Here is a 24,435-nt window from a genome sequence, read left to right as displayed (position 1 = left end):
TTCTATTGTTCTGGTGTCTCCGAAGGGACCGTCTTACAGCGCCCCTAGAGGTGTGGCATGTGTATTGCATCGTTTTCAGCAAGCGTTGCGTTGCCATATGGACCTGATATAAGACAAGGGGTGTGTTCCATCCATCCATTATCTGTAGCCACTTATCCTGTTCTACAGGGTTGCAGGCAAGCTGGAGCCTATCCCAGCTGACTATGGGCGAGAGGCGGGGTACACCCTGGACAAGTCACCAGGTCATCGCAGGGCTGATTTGAATGACTATGAGCATCAGGTAATGTCCACAAAAAAAAAAAAACAAGTACTGCCAGGCAAAACAAGCCTCACCCGGGAGCACTTATTTTAGTGTGGTGATAACCGATTCAATATCACAAGTGTGGTCTCTGTTCCGTCAAGGTTTCTCCTGGTGATCAGCAGATAAAATAATCAAAAAGGTAAATTTTCTTAAAATAAACACCACTTACTCGATATCGAGTCAGCATCCTTGGCGAACCACGGGGTGAATTTCGTTTCTCTTTTTATCTGCTGATTATCTTCCGATACTACGAAGTTAGAACGAGGTTTCTCTTATTTCATTTCTAGTTCTGATTGGTTCCGAAGTTTATCAAGAAATAGGATGGGTAATTGAACTTGATCAGAATAAGTGCTGATTGGTTACAAACGCCGTGTCCTAAATCACTCACTCGTTCACTACGCTCTACTCACTATATAGGGAATTAGTATATAGAGGACTATACAGTGAGCTCATTGATTAAACGATAAAACTACTTCTTTGCCGCGGCACTACTTTTCATGATGCATTGTGAGAGATACTTCGAGTGCACTGTATAGACCGTTTGCACTTACGTCACAAATCTTCCATGACGCGCTCTGATTTTGTTGCGTCATCTTTGTGGCATAGTATCCATGGCAACTGAGGAGAGTACATTGGCGAACTGCAATTTTTCGCAAATCTATCACGAATTGAGTAATAGTGATAAGGTCAGGGACAGGGAAAGGATAAAAGAATGTTCGGGGGTGGATCCGTACAACAATGCTGTAGAATATGAAGACGATGTATGGATCTGGTCAAGTGTGAATTACACGGACATCGTGAATTACCTGGTGTTAACTAGTAGCTTCGTCATCGGGAAGCAAATGAAGGCATACAAAAGTTTAGCGCAAGTTTACTGTAAGGATCTAGTAGGTTCCTGATGTGGGCAAACGTTACACAAAACGCAAACCAAAAACAACTGTATTATTGACGTCTAAGGCAACATTTTACTGAGCTCAACTACCTCCATTTTACTGGGGCTTTGTGCTATGCATTTGTAACTGCAATATAAACTGGAGCAACACTTACACAGTATGTCACATCTTTATATCTATTTTGTCTATGGTTCACATAAACGGTCAAAATATAAAACTTACACTTTATGAAATGATCTGCACATACTCGTACATATTTGTAGCTGGTTTCTTGTGTCCGATCTGTTCAGATTTCCAAGCCACTGTCTCAGTCGTCAACGGGTTAGAGCTCCCATTTGGGGTTTTTCCTCGCATTTTAATAGCAGGTAAACTAAAAACAATCCAACTCTAACCTTAGGAGAATTGTTCGAGCAGCCGATAACTGCGCAAATTTGCGGCATTTTGTATTAAGGTACTTGTTGCTATGCATGTGTTATTCCACAAAGATGGTGGACACAGCTAAATCAGAGAGGGTCATGGGACATGTGATGTCATGTGCAAACGGTCTATAGGGTGTAATAATGCTCACTATACATTCAGACAGCACTACAAAATGGCAACCTGACTATATAGTCCACTATGTAGTGAGTGATTTGGGACACATTCAGGACACTGGGACACCATTTGCACCAAAATCGATTTTGACCTTTTTGGTGACCTTGACTGGATGACCCCCAAAATGTTGGAGGTTTTATTTGAGACCAATGCCCATCTATCCTGAAAGTTTCATGACAATTGGTCCAGCTGGTTTCCTGTAATGTTGCTAACAAACAAACAAACAAAAACACCACATGGTGGCACGGTGGTGTAGTGGTTAGCGCTGTCGCCTCACAGCAAGAAGGTCCGGGTTCAAGCCCTGTGGCCGGCGAGGGCCTTTCTGTGCAGAGTTTGCATGTTCTCCCCGTGTCCGCGTGGGTTTCTTCCGGGTGCTCCGGTTTCCCCCACAGTCCAAAGACATGCAGGTTAGGTTAACTGGTGACTCTAAATTGACCGTAGGTGTGAATGTGAGTGTGAATGGTTATCTGTGTCTATGCCCATGTTTACATTAGACCGTATCAGCGGATCATCAGATTAACGTTTTTAAAACGATTAGTGTGCACACAGCAACACCAATACACGATTTGCGTGCACACAACAATACCAATACACGATTTGCGTGCACACAACAATACCAATACACGGATACGCTCGGCTCCGCAGGCATCCTGCGCTCCAAATCACTCCGCCCTGAACAGCGAGTGCCCTCTGGAGGGTGCGCACTCCGGCCCTGCGCAGCTCACAGAGCATGCGAGTGAAGTGCACAAGCAGTGTTTTCGGGACTGAGCCGCTGTGTGTGTGATCCCAGTGCACATCACTTCCCACTTGCAAGTGGAAGGATGGCAAGCCTAAAGACAATCATAACTACACAATGGGCAGTATTTGCAGCAGTATTTGCAGTATTTTCATACTTTTATACTCTTTAATGAAAGGTGATACAAGGCGGAAGTCCGCGCCGTTTTTCAGCAGTCGCGTCACATGACCAACGCCAGCGAATCAGGAAGGTGGATGTCACAGTGACGTTGTCCAATGAGACGCCAGCTAGAGCTCAGCACAGCGTATCCGCGTATTCTGAATGTTTACACAGCACCGGAGCTGACACGATCTGGATTGAATACGTGGACGCTGGCGGATTCCCGTTTCCCGGCGTTTCCAGGCGGTTTAATGTAAACGGACAGTGCATCCGCGAAGAAAACGAGACAGGTACAGTCTAATGTAAACGTAGCCTATGTGTCAGCCCTGTGATGACCTGGCGACTTGTCCAGGGTGTACCCCGCCTCTCGCCCGTAGTCAGCTGGGATAGGCTCCAGCTTGCCTGCGACCCTGTAGAACAGGATAAAGCGGCTAGAGATGAGAGGAGATGGAAAAAAAAAAAACTGAAAAGAATATCTCGCCCCCTGGTGGACTCCGTCCCGAGCGAGGTAATAAAGGAGCGGAAGCTTGCAAATCTGGTCCAACATTAGGAAAGATGCTGAGTTGGGAGCCTGAATCAGCAGTACTGCCTCATGTTACCTGATGTGATGTCTCAGTATGGTTTTATTTAATGACAATATTTGCAGACCTGCCAACCCCGGAGGATAAATCATGTGTGGTGGCGGGTCAATAACAAAGTATACTTTTGATGTAGACCTTCAAACAAATTAGTGAATTGTAGAAGGTAGAAATTCTCAGGTTTGCATATCTGATAAGAACGAGGCACTTGGTTGGTGTGTGTGTGGAGGGGGGGATTTGGGAGGAGCTGGCACTCAGTAGTTTTAGTTAAAATGTACAGTTTATATGCACGCTTTCTTCCAATTCTAGGAAAACGTGTTACATAGAGCAAATAAGAAAGCGTACATGGAAACTAGTGTACACCGTTGAAGTAAAACGGATGTTTTCCACCCCAGCTGCCTGGTGGTAAATGTACACACCCACACGACCATTAAAATGATTTGAAAAGGGTTAGATTTGACAAGTTAATATTTTTCCTACCAAATTATTCTGCCTTTGTCAAAATATAGCCACTTTCTCTCTAAAAATCATGTATATTCGAGAATAAAGGATTTTCGCATATGTTGTTGCACAGTGCATTGCCTCAAAACTACATTTCCATTTCAAACCACATTCCTACAATTCTTCATTTGAAAAGAAAAACTCTTGAAGCTCCATGTGCACAAACTGCTACTCAAGATATCAAAATAATTAACTCTCAATGAACCGATCTGGTTTTTCCGGGCAAGCTGGGAACGCAATTATCCAGCCCTTTCACAAAGATGCACAAACATCCATCACAAAATTCCTTAAGTGTCAGCAAAATGAAAACAAGTCCACCTGTCGCAGCATGTTGTCCTCAATAAGCCCCGCTTCATATCTGTAGATCTTTTCTCTCTTCTCTCTTACACCCATAAACTCCAAGCTGTGGTCTGATACGGCCCCCCAAAAAATAAAACAGACAAAGTCCTCGTGTCTGTAAACCCGGCACTTGTATAGAGTCTGCAAGTCGTCGCTGGCTGTACTTATGCGACAAGGTTTCTCGTCGAACTGGCATGGCGAGCCTCGCAAGCCCTTTTGTAAAGTCATGTCTGGTCGAGCCGGCTTAAAATTCCCACGCTTTGAAAGTATGCTTCTCTGTGAAGCAGCATGACCGGCCTCCAATTCCGTCTACCTTCTGGCCATCTAGTCACACGATCGCTTAAGTGATCCGTTTAGGGGTTTTTCCCACCCCAAAGAAAAAAAAAAGAAAAAAAAGAAATCATTTTTAAAAGGCAGTTTGAGAATGAAATTAATTGGAAGTGATGTCAGGAAAAAAAAAACCATTCAGGAGCCGACTTTTAATGGTTTTCAGTTTTATTACTTGTAAACTTCACCATACTCTGTTTTGTTTAATGCAGCTGTTGTGTGGTGTCGTTGATGGATGATTTGAGATCCAGCTAATCAGCATCTGGAGAGAATCTGAACATTCGAATTGTGTGTTTATTAAAAAAGGTAGAGCTCAAGAAACAGGCCTGCTTATGACATCAGTGAACGCTAGTTATCGGTTTTATATTCAGTGCAATTCTGATGCAACATTTCACAGCAGTGAAAACACTGCAAACAAGGAAATAGACAGAGAATTGACTTTTTTCCAGAAAACAATGAGGCAATGTGAGCATTACTTCATAATAAGTAGCTACTCCAGTTATTTTTACTGACCAACAGACTTATAGCACTCGAGTCTGACTCGTGCCCTCATTTTAAGGACTCGTGACTTGACTTGAACACTGATGGCTCGGGCTTGGACTCGCGCATTAACTGCATTCGGACTCGTTTTGGAACGGCCCAGCCAGAGCCCAGACGTAAATCCAATTGAAAATCTGTGGGGTGACCTGAAGAGGGCTGTGCACAAGAGATGCCCTCGCAATCTGACAGATTTGGAGCGCTTTTGCAAGGAAGAATGCACAAATATTGCCAAGTCTAGATGTGGCAGGCTGATAAGACTCTGACCCAAAAAGACTGAACGCTGTAATTAAATCAAAAGGTGCTTCAACAAAGTATTAGTTTAAGGGTGTGCACACTTATGCAACCAGCTTATTGTACGTTTTTTATTCCCCCCGAACAGATTTATTTGTTTTTCAACTGAATTGTACAGGTTATAGGTCACATTAAAGGTGGGGAAAGTTTTGAAGTTATTTGTCATGGTTTCATTTTTTTCACATTAGAAAAAAATAATAATTTTAACGGGGTGTGTACACTTTATATCCACTTGACAAATATCTTTTTGTAAACACTAAATTAAAAAAAACATTTTAAAAAAAATCATAAATCACAACCATAGTTTATCATGAGATTTTTCAAATGTTGTACTGACGTTTTGCCAGCACTGAGCAAACCAAGATCTGCTGACACACTGCATACTATGCAAATCTTAGTGTCAGAACAATTTTTTTTTTGTCGCACTGAAGAACCCTGCTGTTTCGCCCTGTTGTTTAGATACAATGCATGTCAATTATTTACAGATAATATTAAAAGATAAAAAGAGGAAAGAAGAAAAGAAAGGATGAGTAAAAAAAAACAGATAAAACAAAGAGGACAAAAAAAGACAGATGAAGACAGATAAAGGCGGCAAAAACAAGAAAAAAGATAAGATAAGAAGAGATAAAAAAGATTCAGAGTGGAAAGGAGAGGAGGATTGGGACGAGAGACGAAGTCATGAGACTACACTGAGTGCAGAATTATTAGGCAAGTGAGTATTTTGACCACAACATCCTTTTAATGCATGTTGTCCCACTCCAAGCTGTTTAGGCTTGAAAGCCTACTACCAATTAAGTATATCAGGTGCTGTGCATCTGATATACTTAATTGGTAGTAGGCTTTCAAGCCTAAACAGCTTGGAGTGGGACAACATGCATTAAAAGGATGTTGTGGTCAAAATATATCAGGTGCTGTGCATCCCCTCCTAGAACTGCCACCTTATTGTGGTGGAGGGGTTTGTGTGCTTGAATGATCCTAGGAGCTATGTTGTCGGGGGCATTATGCCCCTGGTAGGGTTTCCCAAGGCAGACAGGTCCTAGGTGACAGGCCAGACCAAGAGCAGTTCACCAAAAACCCCCTATGGAGAAAAAATCCAGGACCGTGACGTCGCCCGGTAGGACGCAGCCGGGGCCCCACCCTGGAGCCAGGCCCGGGGTTGGGGCTCGTATGCGAGCGCTTGGTGGCCGGGCCTTTGCCCATGGGGCCCGGCCGGGCTCAGCCCGAAGAGGTGACGTGGGCCCGACCTCCTGTGGGTTCACCACCCACAGAGGTAGCAGTAGGGGTTTGGTGCAATGTGGATTGGGTGGCAGTCGAAGGCAGGGGCCTCGACGACCTGATCCCCGGACACAGCGGCTGGCTGTTGGGACATGGAATGTCACTTCGCTGGGGGGGAAGGAGCCTGAGCTTGTGCGGGAGGTTGAGAGGTACCGGCTAGAGATAGTCGGGCTCACCTCCACGCATAGCTTGGGCTCTGGAACCCAGCTCCTCGAGAGGGGCTGGACTTTCCACTTCTCTGGAGTCGCCCGTGGTGAGCGGCGGCGGGCTGGTGTGGGCTTGCTTATAGCTCCCCAGCTCAGCTGCCATGTGTTGGAGTTTACCCCAGTGAACGAGAGGGTCGCCTCTCTGCGCCTTCGGATTGGGGAGAGGGCTCTTGCTGTTGTTTGTGCCTACGGGCCAAATAGCAGTATAGAGTATCCGGCCTTCTTGGAGTCCCTGGGAGAGGTACTGAGGGGTGCTCAGACTGGGGACTCCATTGTGCTACTGGGGGACTTCAATGCTCACGTGGGCGACGACAGTGACACCTGGAGGGGCGTGGTTGGGAGGAACGGCCTCCCCGATCTGAACCCGAGTGGTGTTTTGTTATTGGACTTCTGTGCTAGTCACGGTTTGTCCATAACGAACACCATGTTCGAGCATAGGGGTGTCCATAAGTGCACGTGGCACCAGGACACCTTAGGTCGGAGGTCGATGATCGACTTTGTAGTCGTTTCATCTGATCTCCGGCCCTATGTCTTGGACACTCGGGTGAAGAGAGGGGCTGAGCTGTCAACTGATCACCACCTGGTGGTGAGTTGGATCCGCTGGCGGAGGAGGAAGCTGGACAGACCTGGCAGGCCCAAACGTATGGTGAGGGTCTGCTGGGAACGTCTGGCCGAGCACTCTGTTGGGGAGGTCTTTAACTCCCACCTCCGGGAGAGCTTTTCCCAGCTTCCGAGGGAGGCGGGGGACATTGAGTCTGAGTGGACCATGTTCTCTACCTCCATTGTGGACGCAGCTGTTCGGAGCTGTGGCCGCAAGGTCTCCGGTGCCTGTCGTGGCGGCAATCCCCGAACCCGGTGGTGGACACCGGAAGTAAGGGATGCCGTCAAGCTGAAGAAGGAGTCCTATCGGGCCATGTTGACCTCCGGGACTCCTGAGGCAGCCGACGGGTATCGGCAGGCCAGGCGTGCTGCAGCTCGGGCAGTTGCGGAGGCAAAAACTCGGAACTGGGAGGAGTTCGGGGAGGCCATGGAGAAGGACTATCGGTCGGCCTCGAAGAAATTCTGGCAAACCGTCCGGCGCCTCAGGAGGGGGAAGCAGTACTCTGCCAACACTGTTTACAGTGCGGGTGGGGAGCTGTTGACCTCGACTGGGGACATTGTCGGGCGGTGGAAGGAATACTTTGAGGATCTCCTCAATCCCACCGTCATGTCTTCCACTGAGGAGACTGAGGCTGATGACTCAGAGGTGGACTCGTCCATTACCCAAGCCGAAGTCACTGAGGTGGTTTGCAAGCTCCTCGGTGGCAAGGCACCGGGGGTGGATGAGATCCGCCCTGAGTATCTCAAGTCTCTGGATGTTGTGGGGCTGTCTTGGTTGACACGCCTCTGCAGCATCGCGTGGTGGTCGGGGACAGTGCCTCTGGAGTGGCAGACTGGGGTGGTGGTCCCTCTTTTTAAGAAAGGGGACCGGAGAGTGTGCTCCAATTATAGGGGAATCACACTTCTCAGCCTCCCAGGGAAAGTTTACTCCAGGGTACTGGAGAGGAGAATTCGACCGATAGTCGAACCTCGGATCCAGGAGGAACAATGCGGTTTTCGTCCTGGTCGCGGAACACTGGACCAGCTCTATACCCTTCATAGGGTGCTCGAGGGTTCATGGGAGTTTGCCCAACCAGTCCACATGTGCTTTGTGGATCTGGAGAAGGCATTCGACCGTGTCCCCCGTGGTATTCTGTGGGGGGTGCTTCGGGAGTATGGGGTTCGGGGCTCTTTGCTAAGGGCTGTCCGGTCCCTGTACGAACGGAGCAGGAGTCTGGTTCGCATTGCCGGCAGTAAGTCAGACCTGTTCCCAGTGCATGTTGGACTCCGGCAGGGCTGCCCTTTGTCACCGGTTCTGTTCATAATTTTTATGGACAGAATTTCTAGGCGCAGCCAGGGGCCGGAAGGAATCCTGTTTGGGAACCACAGGATTTCATCTCTGCTTTTTGCGGATGATGTTGTCCTGTTGGCTTCTTCAAACCAGGACCTTCAGCATGCACTGGGGCGGTTTGCAGTCGAGTGTGAAGCGGCTGGGATGAGAATCAGCACCTCCAAGTCCGAGGCCATGGTTCTCGACCGGAAAAGGGTGGCTTGCCCTCTCCAGGTTGGTGGAGAAGTCCTGCCTCAAGTGGAGGAGTTTAAGTATCTCGGGATTTTGTTCACGAGTGAGGGAAGGATGGAGCGTGAGATCGACAGGCGGATCGGTGCAGCCTCCGCAGTGATGCGGTCGCTTTACCGGTCCGTCGTGGTGAAGAAGGAGCTGAGCCAAAAGGCGAAGCTCTCAATTTACCGGTCGATCTACGTTCCGACTCTCACCTATGGTCATGAGCTTTGGGTAATGACAGAAAGAACAAGATCGCGGATACAAGCGGCTGAAATGAGTTTCCTTCGCAGGGTGGCTGGGCGCTCCCTTAGAGATAGGGTGAGAAGCACAGTCACTCGGGAGGAGCTCGGAGTAGAGCCGCTGCTCCTCCACATCGAGAGGAACCAGCTGAGGTGGCTCGGGCATCTTTTTCGGATGCCTCCTGGACGCCTCCCTGGGGAGGTGTTCCAGGCATGTCCCCCCGGGAGGAGGCCCCGGGGAAGACCCAGGACACGCTGGAGGGACTATGTCTCTCGGCTGGCCTGGGAACGCCTCGGTGTTCTTCCCGAGGAGCTGGCCGAGGTGTCTGGGGAAAGGGAAGTTTGGGCTTCCATGCTTAGACTGCTGCCTCCGCGACCCGGTCCCGGATAAGCGGAAGAAGACGAGACGAGACGAGGTGCTGTGCATCTGTGTAATGAGAGGGGGTGTGGTCTAATGACATCAACACCCTATATCAGGTGTGCATAATTATTAGGCAACCTCTTTTCCTCTGGCAAAATGGGTCAGAAGAGAGATCTGACAGACTTTGAAAAGTATAAAATTGTGAGATGTCTTGCAGACGGATGCAGCACTCTTGAAATTGTGAAGATGTTGAAACGTGATCACCGAACAATCAAGCGTTTCATTGCAAATAGTCAACAGGGTCGAAAGAAGCGTGTGGGGGAAAAAAAGGCGCAAAATAACTGCACATGATCTGCGGAAAATCAAGCGTGAAGCTAACAAGCAGCCATTAGCATCCAGTTCTGCCATATTCCAGAGTTGCAACATTCCTGGAGTGTCAAAGAGTACAAGGTGTGCAATACTGAGGGACATGGCCAAGGTAAGGAAGGCTGAAAAACGACCACCACTGAGTAAGGCACACAAGATAAAACGTCAAGACTGGGCCAAGAAATATCTTAAGACTGATTTTTCTAAGGTGCTGTGGTCTGATGAGATGAGAGTGACTCTTGATGGGCCAGATGGATGGGTCTGTGGCTGGATCAGTAATGGGCACAGAGCTCCACTCTGACTCAGACGCCAGCAAGGTGGAGGTGGAGTACTGCTATGGGCTGGTATCATCAAAGACGAGCTTGTTGGACCTTTTCGAGTTGAAGATGGACTCAAACTCAACTCCCAGACCTACTGCCAGTTCCTGGAAGAAACCTTCTTCAAGCAGTGGTATAGGAAAAAGTCAGCATCTTTCAAGAAGAACATGATTTTCATGCAGGATAATGCTCCATCTCATGCGTCCAAATACTCCACTGCGTGGCTAGCCAGTAAAGGCCTGAAAGGTGAAAAAATAATGACATGGCCCCCTTGTTCACCTGACCTAAACCCCATAGAGAACCTGTGGTCCATTATAAAACGTGAGGTCTACAAAGAGGGAAAACAGTACACCTCTCTGAACAGCGTCTGGGAGGCCGTGGTTGCTGCTGCACACAATGTTGGTCGTGAACAGATAAAGAAATTGACAGAATCTATGGATGGAAGGCTTTTGAGTGTCCTCATGAAGAAGGGTGGCTATATTGGTCACTGATTTGTTTTTGTTTTGTGTTTGAATGTCAGATATGTTTATTTGCAAATCTGGAGTTGTCATATCAATGTACCTGGTGAAAATAAATAAGTGAAATGGCTACATATTTGGTTTTTATTAAGTTGCCTAATAATTCTGCACAGTGAAAGTTACCTGAACACATACATATTCTCCTAAAATGGCCAAAACTAAAAACACCCCACTCTAACTTCCATACATATTCAGCTATGATATTTATGAGTCTTTTTGTTTGATTGAGAACATAGTTGTTGTTCAATAATAAAACTAATCCTCAAAAATACAACTTGCCTAATAATTCTGCACTCCGTGTAGAGGAGATGAAAATGGTTGTCAGGACATTCAATTTTATTATTTAAACTCATTTCATGTGATCATATGTCAGGAAACACACGTACACCTGACAGATCCAGCTAATCCATGTCTTTTGAGCATTTGAACAAGTGTTAAACTGGGAATTCGAGAAGCAGCTCTCCAGAAACAGACCCACTCCCTCTTATTCAGCACTTTTATCTGGTTTATTTGTTCAGTGCACCAAGCCGTCCTTTCCTCTCTTACAGCCAAGAGAAATAAAATTACATCAATGTAGCTGATCACTACTTGGAAAGAGAATGTGTATTCAGTATTACACTTAAAGGGGAACTGAAGTCATTTTTAAACTCGCTTTATGTCTTAATTAACATATTATTCAATTACAATTTCGGTTTTATTAACCTTATATCGTGACTCATATTGGCATATTATATTACACTTATCGGCCTTTCCGGTTTTTAGCCGTGTTGAATGTAGTTCGTTCGGTCCATGGCAGGCGTCGCTTATCCGTGCGATCTTCACGAGACTTGTGCGAGACTTCGAAACGTCAAGCGTCAGCGCCGCCATTTTGAAAACTGTTTACGCAGTGGCCAGATCGCCATATCATTCCAGTTTAAATTAATTTCAAGATTTACCAGCTTCGTCAGTGATTGAGATTATTCCATACGACTTCGAACCAACATGGAGTAGAGAAGAGTTGGAAAGACGACAGGATAAGGACTAGTCTGTCTCGCTGGTATTTACGTCATTACTGTCGCACAATTAAAACGTGCCGATCAGGCTGCTGGTGGGTTTTCAAAATAATAAAAACATGCATGTATTTTTGTGATAAATACATATTATACTGAGCGCATTTCACACAATCCTCACTAAGGTTTCGGACAGCACTACAAAATGGCGTCCCCACTATATAGTGAGTAGGGAGCGATTTTGGACACAGAAAACTTCTGGCTTGATTACGTCAGCATTCGAAGGAGGGCACGCGTGTCTTTTGACAACGTTGGCAGATGTTGGTCACTTTCATTTCCGCTGTATGTTTTACTTCCGTCCTACGATGTCTCGCACAGGTTTCAACGAATCTCATTTACGGCCATTGCGTTGACATATGGACTGATATATTACATAGCATATTTCAAAACACTCAATTTGCTATAGCAGTGACAAAATAGCTATCAAAAATGCATTCCTATATTTAATAAAATGAAATTGAATTTTGATGATAAAAAATAAATAAAATAATTGCCTTCAGTTCCCCTTTAATTAGCTTAGTCTTTGCGCTTAGAGTTGTATTTTGTTTCCCTGATCAACACTTGGATGTATATTACAGTCTCACTGCCACGTAGAACACTACCCCTGTTTGCTCAAGTGTGAAAGATGTTTTCAAGCCTGGGAGCACTCCAGAAATCTGGTCCTTGGTCTTCTCGAAAACCATGGTCTGAGGTTCGCGTCCACCAAAACGTGGTGCGGAACCTTTCTGCTCTCGGTGCCTGATGCAGAGTAAATGTAATTATTCTACTCACATTCACTGGATATGAGCAATCGTGCGCTCTGATTGGCTACTCTACTACTAGGATATCAGCTCATGTACCGCGAGTAGAGAAAAACAAAATGGTGGCACGTGTTGCTGAACCAACCGAGGACAACACAACCCCCCCCCAAAAAAAAAAATAAATAAATAAATAATTAAAAATAAAATACAAGAGTGCTCTGAGAGCACAATATCCTCTGCTGGCAACTATGCTGTAACTCTGGTAAAATCCAACTGAATTGAACAAAATTGCAATATGCGTATTACCAACATAAAGAATCCTGCTAAGTTTCATGAAATTCCTCCAAAAATTGAGAGGAGTTGATTTCAGAAGGAAAACAAACACTCATGAAATTGTCAAAGTATACATTTTGTTAATCAAGGGCTGTAACTCTGGTAAAATGTGACCGAATTGAATGAAATTGCAATATGCGCATTACCGACATATAACAAAGAATCCTGCCAAGTTTTGTGAAATTCCTCCAAAAATTGTGAGAGGAGTTGATTTCAGAAGGTGGGCACCCTTCCTGGGATGGATGGACGGAAATCGCCACAACATAATCCCCCTTCGGGCCTTTTAGCCAGCAGGGGATATTTTTTTTTAAATAATTTTTTTTTTTTTTTTTTAAAGTACTGCGTTGTTATGGAAAATCAACTCACAGATCAAGTATCAAACAATGGATAAAACAAATGTCAACTTTACCAAAAAGGATAACTTGCATATTAAAAGGGTAAACAGCAGGCATTTGAGGGCATATGGACACCCCTCATTAATTATGCTAAGGATTTCGATTTAACAGATGAAGAGAATGATTGATTTTGTGTATATTGGTGTGGACAGTAATACTGCAGTTTGGAGCTTGTATAACTTATTTTTATTTTCTTCTAAATGTTTGTTTATTGAAAATTTCTCATTTGATAAAAGATTGTCATGTGTTAGAATAAAAGAGCACTGTTTGTTCGGTTTACTGTAATGCAGCTACTTTATACTATATATATATATATATATATATATATATATATATATATATATATATATATATATATATGAAATGAAGATCTGCAGCTGTATTGTATATGAAAATTTCAATTTAAAAAAAATTGTGGGGGAAAAAAGGGGGATGGATGAAAATAGGGATAAAACAGAAGAGAAGTGATGATGGATTTAGAAGAAAAAAAAAGAGTGGAAAAGACAGCTTAAAAAGGCATAGATACAGAGAGAATAGACAAGTGATGGAAGAGAGTGAATCTTAATGTCCTAGAAGAGTAAAATTGTTCAGGAGGATGGAGTGTACTCTCTCTCTCTCCCTCTGTGTGTGCGAACGTTGCTTTTCCACTCATCCTTCATTAAACCTCTTTTGCAGGCAGGAAATAAGGCACGGAGCCTGAGCAGTCCTCAGAGTACACACTCCAACATTCACTTTCTCTCACTCCATCTTCAGAACAGATGTCCAACCGCGACAGCTTTACCTTTCCACTCGAACAGGAAAAGTCGAAAACATCAAGACACAGCCTAAGCAGCAGAACATCATTTATTGAAGTGAACTTGGCTCATTTTTCCTGTCATCCTCAGGCACTGGCAAAGGGGGAAGGGAGGTGACACACAGTTTAACCAATCCCTGAAGGCTAGAGATTTGACCGACAGCTTGTTGTGACATCAGCCGTTATGAGACTAAAGCAGAAGGAAGATGGACAAATTCAGTATATATTTAAAAAAAAAAAAAAAAAAAAAAAAACACCCCATAGTCCACAGTTCATGAGCAAGGACACAGTGTAAAACTGAAACCACATGGTACAAAAGCTACGCGTACAGCATGACACAGTCATAAAGCAGTGGTTTTATCCTCTGCCCTTTTCTCCGTCTCTATTTATGGTGGAGTTACAGCTGATCTCAGGGGGATAATTGGAACTGTAACGGCGGCGTTATAAACTCGCTGAGGTGAACGTCTGGATTGTGGAATTGCACACTGCGTAATACTGGGTGTTAAAACATGTCCTTAGGCAGCAGAAACATCTTCACAATCACATCTCTCTCAATCACACACACTCACGCCTTCTTCCATGGTCCAGTTCTGATGCTCATGTGCCCATTGGAGATGCTTTTGGCAGTGGACAGGGGTCAGCATGGGCACTCTGACCATCAGCATTTTCAGCAATTTGTACTAAAGAATCAGACCAGACAGGCTAGCCTCCACACCCTTCACATCAATAAGCCTTGGGCACCCATGACCCCATCACAGGTTCACCGGTTGTTCCTCCTTGGACCACTTTTGGTCGGTACGAACCACTGCATTACCAGGAACACCTCTTGCCAGCACAATTTGGCCCTTGTCAAAGTTACTCAGATCCTTACGCTTGCCCATTTTTCCTGCTTCCAACACATCAACTTCGAGAACTGACTTGCTGTCGAATATATCCCACCCCTTGACAGGTGCCACTTTAACAAGATAGTCAAAATGTTATTCATGTTACCCATTAGTGGTTTTAAAGAGATGTTATGGTTGATCGGTGTATATATAATGACTATTTTCAGAAGGTTAATAACCAGTTTGGCTCACACTTATACTGGGCCTTCACTGGGGACCGGCACCAAGTATGTACCGTCTTCCACAAACCCAGTGGCTGGGTATTTTCACCTAGCCTGCATGTCATTGGACTGTGGAGGAAACCAGAGCACCCAGAGGAAACCCATGCAGACATGGGGAGAACATGCAAACTCCACACAAAAAGGTCGCCATTGGCCGTAAGGTTTGGACCTGGAGCCTTCTTGCTGTGAGACGACAGTGCTAACCACTACACCACCATGCCATACACGGACCAGGAACACCATACTAATACATCTCACGGACTCAATTCTTCATGGTATGGATTCTACAAGGTGTTGGAAGAGATCCTGGTTCATGTTGACACGCATAACTGCTGCAACCATGATGGCACCATACCATTATATCCCCACCATCGGCCTGAACTGCTGACACAAGGCAGGTCCGGTCTAACATTTCATACTGTTGCTTCGTACCGTGTGTGTATATATGCTGCAGTAGAAATTGAGATCCATCAGGGCAGACAACATCTTGCCAGTCTTTGGTCAACTGTCCAGTTTTGGTGAGCCTGTGCCCACTGTAGCCTCAGATTCCTATTCTTGGTGAAAAGACATGGTCTTCTGTTGTTATCTTCTGCAACCACCTCAAGGTTTGGCACATGGTCCATTCTGAGATGCTTTTCTGCTCACTACAGTTGTCCAGAGTGATTAGTTTAGCCTTCAGCTCCTACCAGTCTGGATAGCTCTCATAATGATGGATTCTCACATCGAAGGCAATGCATGAGTATCCAGCAACACTAGTGATGACTTTTCTTGAGCGAAGAGACCAATCCTAGAGCCACAAGCCTTGTCACATATGCTGTACTGGTACAAAGGGCTGGTAGTGGTGTTAGTGGCCTTCGTCTTGGCATGCTTCTCATTAAGTAGACCAGTTTGCCTCTCCTCAAAGACCTGGATGCACTCACTGCAAATGCTGCGCCATGTCGCACAGACTTTGGCAGTGCTTTCCCAGGCATCAGGGTTGAGTTCACATCTTTTGAGGTTATGTTTGAGCGTGTCCTTGTATCTCAACCTCGGCCTGCCCACTGATTTCTTTCCGCAGCTCAGTTGACTGAAGAGAAGCGCTTTAGGTATTCTCGTGTCTGCCATTCTGGAGACGTGTCCTGCCCAGCGAAGCTGTGCCTTGATGATCTGGCTTTTCACACTGGGGACACCACAACGCTCTAGGATCTCGACAGCGTTGTTGAAACTGCTCCAGAAGTTTGATGTCGTGACAGTAGGTTGTCCACGTCTCGCAGCCATACAAGAGCAAAGTGAGAACCGCTGCTTAGCCTTCAGCTCCTACCAGTCTGGACGGCTCTCATAACAAACAAGGCATTTCCACCCGTTGCTGCTCATGGGATGTTTTTCTGCATTCTAATGTTTCAGGTGAACGTTAACTGAAGCTCTTGATCTGCATGATTTTATGCATTGCACTCCTGCAACTGGATGATTGCACCGATCAGGATGTGTACGGGTGTTCCTAATAAAGTGGACAGCAAGTCTATGTACACCCCCATAATTTTTACTCACCCAGGCATCATTTCACAATGGCTCTCCGGTAAATGCTTGCGTTGCTATAGGCTTAAAGTACGGGGCTGTGTGTGTGTGTGTGTGTGTGTGTGTGTGTGTGTGTGTGTGTGTGGTGGGAGGTGGGGTCATGTATCATCTCTGAGAGCGCCATTAAAGGGTTCTGCACTCTTCAGCACTCTGAGACTACAGTATTATGAGCGAGGTGCCATATAACCAGAGCATATTATCGAGCTTCAGTGCCGCTGCTGATGGCTTACCTTCCGCCTCATTAAATCAGCATGATCCTTCTTACTCACACACATACATATCAAACTCCCTGATTACATCACAGCTTCATGGATCTCTGCACACGCCAGGATTAGAAGAAAGGTCCTTCTGCATTAATTATAATACATTTAGAAGAAGTGAACATAATAACAATGAACGGTTTATACTTTGCCATATTTATGGTTGCTTAAGGCAAAATTAACTACTTAACATGGCTTGAGCTGTAGGAGTGTACCGAGATTACATTTTTTTTCTATCGCAATATTTACTGAACATATTATCATGGCTTTAAATATGATCACAGTATTGTACTGAAAAACAATATAGCCAAGGTTGGCTTACATAATAATAAACAACGTGTTGTAGTTGAGTCACTAAACCTCGAGTCAGAGTCCAGTCTCGCATCCCCAGTGTTCAAGTGCGAGTCAAGTCTAAGTCATTAAAGAAAACTGAGTCTACTATTGAACTGAGTTGAGTCCGAGAACAAGACTCCAACCGCACCATTTGACGGTGGCTGTTGCTGCCTTTATGTGAAACCGTTTACAAGAGTCCGCTTGGCGCACGCGCACTGTCCGGAGCACGCCCGAGAGTCTGTCTGATGCACACACCAAGGTATGACACTCTTGCAGGAAATTCGTACAAAAATTAATGTACATATAAATCTCTCATCTCATCTCATTATCTCTAGCCGCTTTATCCTGTTCTACAGGGTCGCAGGCAAGCTGGAGCCTATCTCAGCTGACTACGGGCGAAAGGCAGGGTACACCCTGGACAAGTCGCCAGGTCATCACAGGGCTGACACATAGACACAGACAACCATTCACACTCACATTCACACCTACGGTCAATTTAGAGTCACCAGTTAACCTAACCTGCATGTCTTTGGACTGTGGGGGAAACCGGAGCACCCGGAGGAAACCCACGCGGACACGGGGAGAACATGCAAACTCCACACAGAAAGGCCCTTGCCGGCCACGGGGCTCGAACCTAGGACCTTCTTGCTGTGAGGCGACAGCGCTAACCACTACACCACCGTGCTGCCCACATATAAATATCTTATGCCAAATTATTATGGCATGTTACAAAAAAATAAAGAAAAAAAAAAAAAAAAACAGTCCTTGTCTCCAATTTACGAGTCCGAATGCAGTGAATGCACAAGTTCGAGTCATCAGTGCTCAAGTCCATGTCAAGTCACAAGTCCTTAAAACTAGAGCACAAGTCAGAGTTCTGGACTCCAGAACGACAATCCTGAATAATAATAATAATAATAATAATAATAATAAAGTAGTAGTTTAACATTGCTTAGGATTAGCTTTAAAAAAAAAAGATTAATTTTATTACATTTATTTTAATTCATGTTCATTTCACTTAAACTTCAATTCCAATATTTTTCACAACAATTTATGACACTGGTCACCACATAACTGGGTACTGTGAGCCAGGGGCGTCAGAAGCATTTTTAATGTGGGGGGGACACACTGGCAGGGGGTCTGGGGGTCCTCCCCCAGAAAACTTTTAATTAATTAGATGCCATTTCCTGCATTCTGGTGTATTTTTAACAGGTTGTTAAACACCTAATTTTACCTACAAAAGTCACTTAATTCAATGACTATTTTAGAAACTCAACAATAAGTCCTCATTCAACTAGTCCATACATTCATCAGCCTGTTTTTAAACCCACTGCTCTGCCTAAGATAATGAGATGAGTGTGACACAATTTATCACCAACAATGACTTTATGGGTGCATTTTACTTTTTATTTTGTGTTTTCTTTTTCATTTAGTTTTAGATGTAACACAACATGCCACTGTGCCAAGCAATAGTGACACTCAACTGTATGTTTAAAAATAAGAAATTTCGTAATTTCACACAATGAACAGGCATGACATAGCGTCATGCAAACTTCATAACACAAAATCACACTGTGTCAAGCAACGGTGACACATAAAAAATAACTTCACACAATGAACAGGTGCAATTTTGTTCACCACCAACAGTGACTTTAGTGGGTGTGTTTTACTTTTTTTTCCGATTTAGTGATGCTCATAACAAAAATGGCATGGCATCATGCAGTCTTCATAACACAAAATCACACTGTGTCAAGCAACGACACATAAAAGAGAACTTCACACAATGAACAAGTACAGTTTTGTCAACCTACATGCAATGGTGGTACTACAGTAACATTTACAGATTAGTATAACAAATAAATTTATAGATATAACTCCTTCTTACATTGGTGCCACCACAATTTCTACCACTTCATCGCTTTTATCCCCCTTTCCTTCACAATCCACCTGGAATAACATCCATCTCTCTCCATCGCTTTCCTTTCTTCTATTCCTTCCCCATACACTGATTTCCCATGTTACTTTCCAGAAAACTGGCAAAGACCAGACAAAACAAGTTCTTCAAATTACAACAGGGAATCAATAAATATCATCAGAGCAGACTTGACCTCATGCTTAGCATTACAATAAGACAGGTCTACTGGGTTTGAATTAAATGATAGCTAACGTTAAGCTAGCTGATACATCTCCTAACATTGACTAGCCAGCTAACTGCACTAACATTTCCATTGGGACAAAAAACCTGTCCTGTGGGGAAATTCTGACTGACTTTCCGCTTCTTTGTACAGAATGTCCTTATGTCCATTGTGTCTGGGGAGGAGCAAATACTGCAAACAATTCATCATCAACCAAGAATGCCCCATTAGGCTAAGCTTATTTCATTGTTTAGTTGAACATTAATTTAACATGTCCTAGGGTTAATTTTGAGGGCATATAACAAAAGAATAAGGTTTTAGCAAAAGCTAGCCATTGTGAGGTGGCAATGGGGATGACGTCACCTCCTCCACTTTCGAGCAGCTTCACCAAAATTTCTCTGCTTGCACTGAGATTCACTTCACTCGCGTACGGCGAGTGGTTGTAGGTAACGCCCGGAAAACCCAGAGTGGATTTTCAGTGGTGTGTGTATTCTCTTATCGATCAAGTGGAATGGATTCTTTCATGAAGCAATAGAAACGGCGCTGAGTGAACTAATATTTTTATGTTAAATGTGGGGGGTCCAAACAAAGAATTATGAAATATGAAGGGGACACGTCCCCTTCATATTCAGTGGTGACGACGCCCATGCTGTGAGCACTTTCAAAATGTTCACGTTTTTAAACTTATCCCTATACACTCACCGGCCACTTTATCAGGAACACCCATACACCTGCTGTTTTATGCCGTTCTCTAATCAGCCAATCCCTTGACAGCAGCACAATGCATCAAATCATGCAGATACAAATCAAGAGCTTCAGTTAATGTTCACTTCAAACATCAGAATGGGAAAACATTGTGATCTCGAATTGTGACTTTCTTTCTTTCTTTCACTGTGGCATGGGTGTTGGTTTGAGTATTTCAGAAATTGCTAATCTCCTGGGGTTTCCACACACAACAGTCTCTAGAGTTTACACAGAATGGTGCGGGAAAAAAAAAAAAAAAAAACTGAGTGAGTGAGTGACAGTTCTGTGGGTGGAAACAAACGCCTTGTTGTTAAGAGAGGGTCAGAGGAAAATTGCCAGATTGGTTCGAGCTGCCAGGAAGGATATAGTAAATCTTTACAACTGTGGTGAGCAGAAAAGCATCTCAGCATGCAACAGCAGACGACCACGTTGAGTTCCACTCCTGCCAACCAAGAACAGGAATCTTAGACTCAAGAACAAGTTCCTATTAAAGTGGCCGGTGAGTGAGTGAATGAATGAATGAATGAATGAATGAATATGTGGACAGGGCCTGAGATTCATCACTGAACACTTGAAGCAGGTAGTCAATGAGGACTCGTGTTTTCATCCATGACATCAGGCTTTTTGGTTTTTTTCATGAAAGTTTATAGCAAAATATGAAGACAATTTCCTGTTCTGAATGCCTTTCTTTCTTTCTTTCTTTCTTTCAACAGTTGTTTGTTTACTGCCCCCCACCCACACCCCACCTTCTTTCTGCGACCAGTATCAATAATGATAGTAATTAGAGGCTCACTGATTTCCCATTACAACCAGCAAACTCCTCCCTAAAGCAAGGTCACAAACTTCTCTATTCAGCGTATCAATTCACTGATTGTTCATGCACAGAATGTTATGAGAGCAAATCTGCAGTACAGTGGTGGCCCAGACACATACATAATGCTTACAATGAGGTCAAACATGCAAAATTCACTGTATGACCTAATTAAAGGGGCAGTATGGAAATTTCAGGAGCCCTCTGCTGGCTGGGAGCTGAATTACAGATATACCCCTTTTCCACCAAATCAGTTCCAGGGCTGGTTCGGGGCCAGTGCTGGTGCTGGTTCACAACTCGTTCAACTTGCGAGCCACCTGAGAACCAGTTTGCTTTTCCATAGCTCGCGGGGCTAAGCGGAGCCACGTCATTATGTCGCTGTATATGGAAGTTACGGCGCTACGTTTGCATAAACCTTGGCACGGATATCAAAGCAAAAACAACACGGAAGAAGCAGCAGCAGCAACAATAACAACAATAATAAATTACTTCGCGTTTGTACAGCTGCGGCTTCTTGTCGCTTAAAAATGGCGATCTTTCGCGGTCTTGTTATTGTTGTTGGTCTTAACAACTCCGCCCCCCCGCTGACGTAAGCGGTTCTTTCCTCTGGCCCAGCAGAGAGTTGGTGCTAGCCTGGAACCGGTTTTTCTGGCCCCAGAGCCAGCTCTTTGTCAGTGGAAACAGAAAACCCGGTTCCAAACTAAGCACTGGCCCCGAACCAGCCCTGGAACTGCTTTGGTGGAAAAGGGGCAATAGTGACCCATTCCATACCTCAAACCAACCTCATTCTCTTTTAAACCTTTATATCCCAAAGGAGTTCAAAGCACCCCTGTTTTAGACAATTTCAGGGCCAGAAAATGTTACATGAAGAAAAAAAAAAAAAAAAAAAGGGTGGGGGTTTGGAAATTCTCATATTATTCGATTATTTTATTTGCAATGATATATTAGAGACGGTCTAGAAACACAATTACTGCACCTTTAAAAAAAAGCATAACCCCATCTTAAATTATAGCAAATTTTAATTAAAAATGTTTTTAGTGTTATGAAATAGTGCTCAGAGACCTGCTAACTGTCCCAGCTTTAACAACTTTCGCTATTCAATAAGAAGCCAAGGTTTTAAGGTACAAAGAGTAGAAGAGCTTGAAGGCTATTTTGACCAATTTATTCCCATCTATGAAGTTTCAGACCATTCAAATCAAAAGGTTAGTACGGTTGCATAACTGTGACCTGCTCCACAATATTCTCAGAGAAACAGACAAATACAGAGATGTTTGAGAGAAAGGGAGATCAGGGAGTGCAAACACTCCAACGCACACACAAACTGGAGCGGTGTCCATTTCCCAGCATGCAGGATGGCAGATGTTCAGTGCTCCATCTTTTACAACAGAATAGCAAGAAAACAGAAATGGAGTATAATTTAAAACAAAAACAGAAAATATAAAATGACCGAAATTCAAATTTTAATCTCTTACACAAATGATATACAGTACATTTCAGCCAGACTACATACTACATATATGATTGTGTGCAAAAGTTTGCACCCCCATGGTTGATGAATGACAGAAATAATTTTAGTTCAATTTTAAAATGGATCCAAGAAGATAAACACCCCCCCCCCCAAAAAAAAGCGTGACGATATCTGACAACTGCACAATTCATGAGACAAAAATGAATCAAAATAATTAGAAAATAAGGTCAGTCATCATGACTCAGTCTCCAAACCTCATTTGTTCAAGCCAGTATTCAACATCTATAAGTTATGACACAGACGTGTTATGAAGAATATGTAAAGTCAGGGCGTCTAAATATTACAATCTACATACAAATACAGAAGCTGCTTTTTGCACATGAAAGAGATCATCAAGGTAAAGAGTGGGTTTACAAATACGGTAATTAGAGAATATTTACATCACATTCTCAAAGGGATAGGCAAACTTTTTAACTGATATAATTTTGATTTTTTTTGGCTACTGTTACGTGAACGTAGTGTGATTATGTTTGGTCTGTGCAATAATGAAAGATCTGAAACATGACAATGGGTTTTGTCCTTGGGGTGCACAAATTTTTGCACTTCACAGAATCCTTTGCAAGCACAATACGGTGCAGTAATTGGTTACTATTACTGAGTAGGTTTCGGAAAATAGCGTCAACGATCCGAAACGAGCTAGATATTCAGTTGGGAGGGAAATTTACTTCCTTTTTACCATATTACCAAGTCATGTGACCACTAATTATCTGCACATTAGTTTTTGCTCCAGTGTTATAAAGCATCCTTATGTGTCATAGGTCACTTGTTTATGATGTGCATCACAAAAACTGAGATGTTTAGTTTGATGGAGATCATACCATGAATTTTTTTTATGCTGCTCCACACTGAATATGAAGGCTGAGGAAGTACATATACACTGATCCCTTTTATACCAAGTCAAAGGAAAGTGCAGAAAGACCGCCATCAGAATTAAAACAGAACGCAACTGCACACATACATGCCGAGTGCACGCACACACACACACACGGGGTTGTACGACTATTCATTTTTGCTGGATGAGCTTATGTGATCATGTATCGTCTGTCCATCCATCCACAATTTACAAAAATCGCTACTACTCCTACAGGACTGATCAGATTTTGATCAAACTCATACTGAACGTTCTCCAGGCAGGTGTGCGTAAAATTTGTCAAGATGGTGGCGCCACCTGTCATATTTATGATTTTATGGGCGTCTGAAATTTCTTGGTGACTCTGTCACATTAAACTCTACTCTTCGTAAACTGCTGGGACATTTTCACTGAAACTCACCCAGAAGACTCTAAAGACATATTCCAACAAGAATTGTTCACCAGGTGGCGCCACCTACCATGGATCCAGCTACACAGAGGTCACATGAGATTTCACAAAAATCGCTACTCCTCCTATAGGATTGATCGGATTTCAATCAAACTCGCATACAAAATGTTCCCCAGGTGGGTGTGTATAAAATTTGTCAAGATGGTGGCGCCACCTGTCATTCACCAGGTGGCACCACCTACCATGGATGCAGCTACACAGGGGTCACATGCAATTTCACCAATAAATAAATTAAAAATACCGTTACTCCTCCTACAGGATTGATCGAATTTCAAACTAACACAACAGTGGCTGGTATGAGCTATTTTTATTATTACTAATTTAGCAGCGATTTCAAACATGTAGTCACCCAGAAGACTCTAAAGAGATACCAACAAGAATTGTTCACCAGATGGCGCCACCTACTATGACTTTTTTTTTGCTTCAAGTCTTTTTTAGACTTAAAGCAAAAAAAAAAAAAAAAAAAACAGTAGCCTTAGGCTATGTTGTTAAATGGACCAAAATTAGTACAATAAAATGTGCAAAATAATAAATGTATGCATCATATTAAAACAAGTTAAATCATTGATCCTGGAACCGAGTGCACGTAGCTTGGAAGCTTGCGTCTATCAATAGAGCCCTTCTTAAATTTTAATAAAGCATCCTGGAGGATGCT

The 24,435-nt window shown here is 43.9% G+C and overlaps 1 protein-coding gene across 9 annotated transcripts in view; it reads right to left on the bottom strand.

The window, feature by feature from the left end:
* The window catches only part of atp11a (ATPase phospholipid transporting 11A), a 191,645-nt gene that overhangs the window by 155,322 nt on the left and 11,888 nt on the right, over window positions 1–24,435 (bottom strand). For 5 of the 9 annotated variants that reach the window (XM_060898853.1, XM_060898854.1, XM_060898858.1 and 2 more), the window contains exon 1: window positions 4,081–4,208. The exons of 3 other annotated variants lie outside the window; for them this stretch is intronic. In XM_060898853.1, the coding sequence (XP_060754836.1) occupies window positions 4,081–4,155 (75 nt within the window). In that variant the 5' untranslated portion in view covers window positions 4,156–4,208. Of the gene's footprint in view, window positions 1–4,080; window positions 4,210–24,435 lie in introns of those variants that run through there. One more of the 9 variants, XM_060898860.1, reaches the window with a different exon arrangement.

This window comes from Neoarius graeffei, chromosome 18 (genome assembly GCF_027579695.1).
Source record: "Neoarius graeffei isolate fNeoGra1 chromosome 18, fNeoGra1.pri, whole genome shotgun sequence".
Taxonomy (NCBI): Eukaryota; Metazoa; Chordata; class Actinopteri; order Siluriformes; family Ariidae; genus Neoarius; species Neoarius graeffei.
The sequence above is the reverse complement of the archived record's forward strand: the minus strand, read 5'-3'. Positions and strand labels throughout refer to the sequence as shown.